The sequence below is a fragment of the Pelecanus crispus genome, chromosome 2 (genome assembly GCF_030463565.1).
Source record: "Pelecanus crispus isolate bPelCri1 chromosome 2, bPelCri1.pri, whole genome shotgun sequence".
NCBI lineage: Eukaryota > Metazoa > Chordata > Aves > Pelecaniformes > Pelecanidae > Pelecanus > Pelecanus crispus.
The window spans coordinates 174,658,612-174,660,782 of NC_134644.1; the positions used below are offsets into that span (position 1 = coordinate 174,658,612).

A 2,171-nucleotide genomic window follows, 5' to 3' on the forward strand; every position below is an offset into this window, starting at 1 on the left:
GAGGTGGCTGAGTCAGCAGCCCTGGAGGTATTTAAAAGCCATGTACAGGTGGTGTTTAGTGGTGGACTTGGTAGTGCTGGGTTAACGGTTGGAGTACATGATCTTAAGGGTCTTTTCCAACCTGAAGGATTCTATGATGCTGAGCGCGTTCTGCCATGGGGAGCTTGCGTCAGAGACCTGGGTAAAAGTTCGTTTCCGTGTCCAAGGCTTTGTTTGGGCAAGTGAAGGGCTTGTGTCAGAGGCTTGCAGCCCTCATGTGCCAGTCTTTGTGGTGTTGTTGTTGCTGGGGACCCACTTCCTAAGAGAGGCCTTGTAGCCCCTTCCCACGCAGCGCAACGGCCTGTTGAGCCCTGGCTTTGTGCCAGGTGAGGTTGGAAGAGCCTTGGGAGAAGAAAGGAAGAAGAGGCGTCTGAGGCTGGCATGCAGGAGAACTTTATTGAGGTGAAGAAAGAGTGAAAAGGCAGGAGCACCAAGTGGGAGGGAGGCATTCTTAGGTGCAAGTAGGGCGACCATCAACTGAGGTGCCTTGCATGCAGTAGATTTTGCCAGCGGACCGAGGTGTTCCTGCCCCGCAGTGGGAGCAGCGTGGCAGAGGTGCCTGGTGGTCTTTGTCTTGTGAGAAGCGGGAGAAGAGGAGGAGGTACACGGGCCATGTTTCCAGGCAGCCCGTGCTGGCCCCTTCCCTGCTTCCTTGCTTGGTGCCTTGAGAGGAAGAGGTGTGGACGGCAGGTCCGCGTGCGAGCAAGAGCGCGTCGGTGCGTCCTCAGTCCATGAAGTGGCTCCCAGGGGGTGGGTGGCTGGTGTCAGGGGTGGTGGCGAGGGCCCTTAGCAGGGGTAGCAGGCTCTTCTGGCGCCGAAGCAGCCCAGGCCTCCGAAGCCGTAGCCGTAGCCGAAGCCGCCGGAGATGGGCACTCCCTGGGCGCTGAGAGCGCTGCCCACGGCAGCCGATGTGGAGGATCCGACGGCGGTGTTCTGGGGGAAGGAGGTGAGGATGGGTCCTGGCAGGGTGACCAGCACGGTGGAAGGCTGGATGACGACGCGGGAGTCCTCGCACTGCCTGACGCAGGGCTCGTTGCAGCTGTTAGCCAGCGGGGTGGGTCCGCAGGGGTTGCAGAGGTTGTTGCAGGCCATGTCTGTGGTGCGGGGGGTCCCTGGAAGAGAGGGTGTTGAGGAAGCGGAGGGGCGTGGGGGTGCGAGGAGCGGTGCTGCAGGAGGGCAGGGGAGCGTGGAGGCGTGTTGTGTGGCGGTGGGGAGCGTGGCGGTGGGGAGGCTTTGTGGCTGGTGAAGGTGTGGGCAGAGGGTGGTGGGAGAGAGGGGCCAGGTGGGGCAGGAGAAAGGAGGAGAAGGGGGTTGGGGCTCACCTTGTTGACGTTGGAGGAGAAGGGGTGAGGAGAAGTGTGTGAGGGAGAGAGGCGCTGGTGCGTCTTTTATGCTGGTCCGGGAGGGGCGGGCCAGGCTTTGCGCATGAGAGCCTTTTGCAGCGAGCAGCTTTTGCGTGCCACAGCCTGGGGAGTAATGAGGTGGGGCGTGTCTTTGTTGCCGCAGTTCTGCAATTTCATGTTCTCGTCTTGAGGACGTGTCCACTTGGTCTTGGCTGCATTTTTTAAGGGAGAGTTTGTGTTTGGGAGGCTTTTCTTGGAAGGTGCGTGTCAGGGTTTTTGGCAGACGCATCCAAAGCGTAGGAGAGGTAGGGTGTCATCAGTGAGGTCATGCCATGGCACTCGTGTGGTGTGGTTTGTGGGTGCGTGGTGAAGAGGGGCCTCATTTCCTCACAGCCCTGGCAGAGTGGTGCGCGCTCTGGAGGTGTGTGGGGCGTGAGGGGTTGCCCCTTCCCTTGCGTTGGGTCTCTGTCTTGCAAGAGCAGGACATTGTCTTGGCAGGCCTGCTTAAGAGCTCGCCAGCCCTGTGGCGTTGGGAACGCTTGCGCGCTCCCCAAAGGCTTGTGTTGGCTCCTCCGTAGTACTCCCCTTAGCTGGGGTGTTCAGGTTTGCAGCCTGGGCTCTGACGTGACGCAGTGCTTGGTCTCTTGTGTGGCACATCCAAAGAAGAGCCGGTGAAGGGTCTAGATAGCGAGACTTCTGAGGAGCGTTTGAGGGAAGTGTGGGTGTTTGATAGGACAAGAGGAAAGGGCCTCAAGTTGCAGCAGGGGAGGTTCAGATTGGATGTTAGGA

The 2,171-nt window shown here is 59.7% G+C and overlaps 1 protein-coding gene across 1 annotated transcript; it reads right to left on the reverse strand.

Annotated features, from left to right (window-relative positions):
* Positions 1 to 825: 825 nt before the first annotated feature.
* LOC142592985 (feather keratin-like) lies at positions 826 to 1,131 on the reverse strand. Its single transcript, XM_075705889.1, has one exon. The coding sequence runs from the start codon at positions 1,129 to 1,131 to the stop codon at positions 826 to 828; it is 306 nt and encodes a 101-aa protein (XP_075562004.1).
* Positions 1,132 to 2,171: the final 1,040 nt, after the last annotated feature.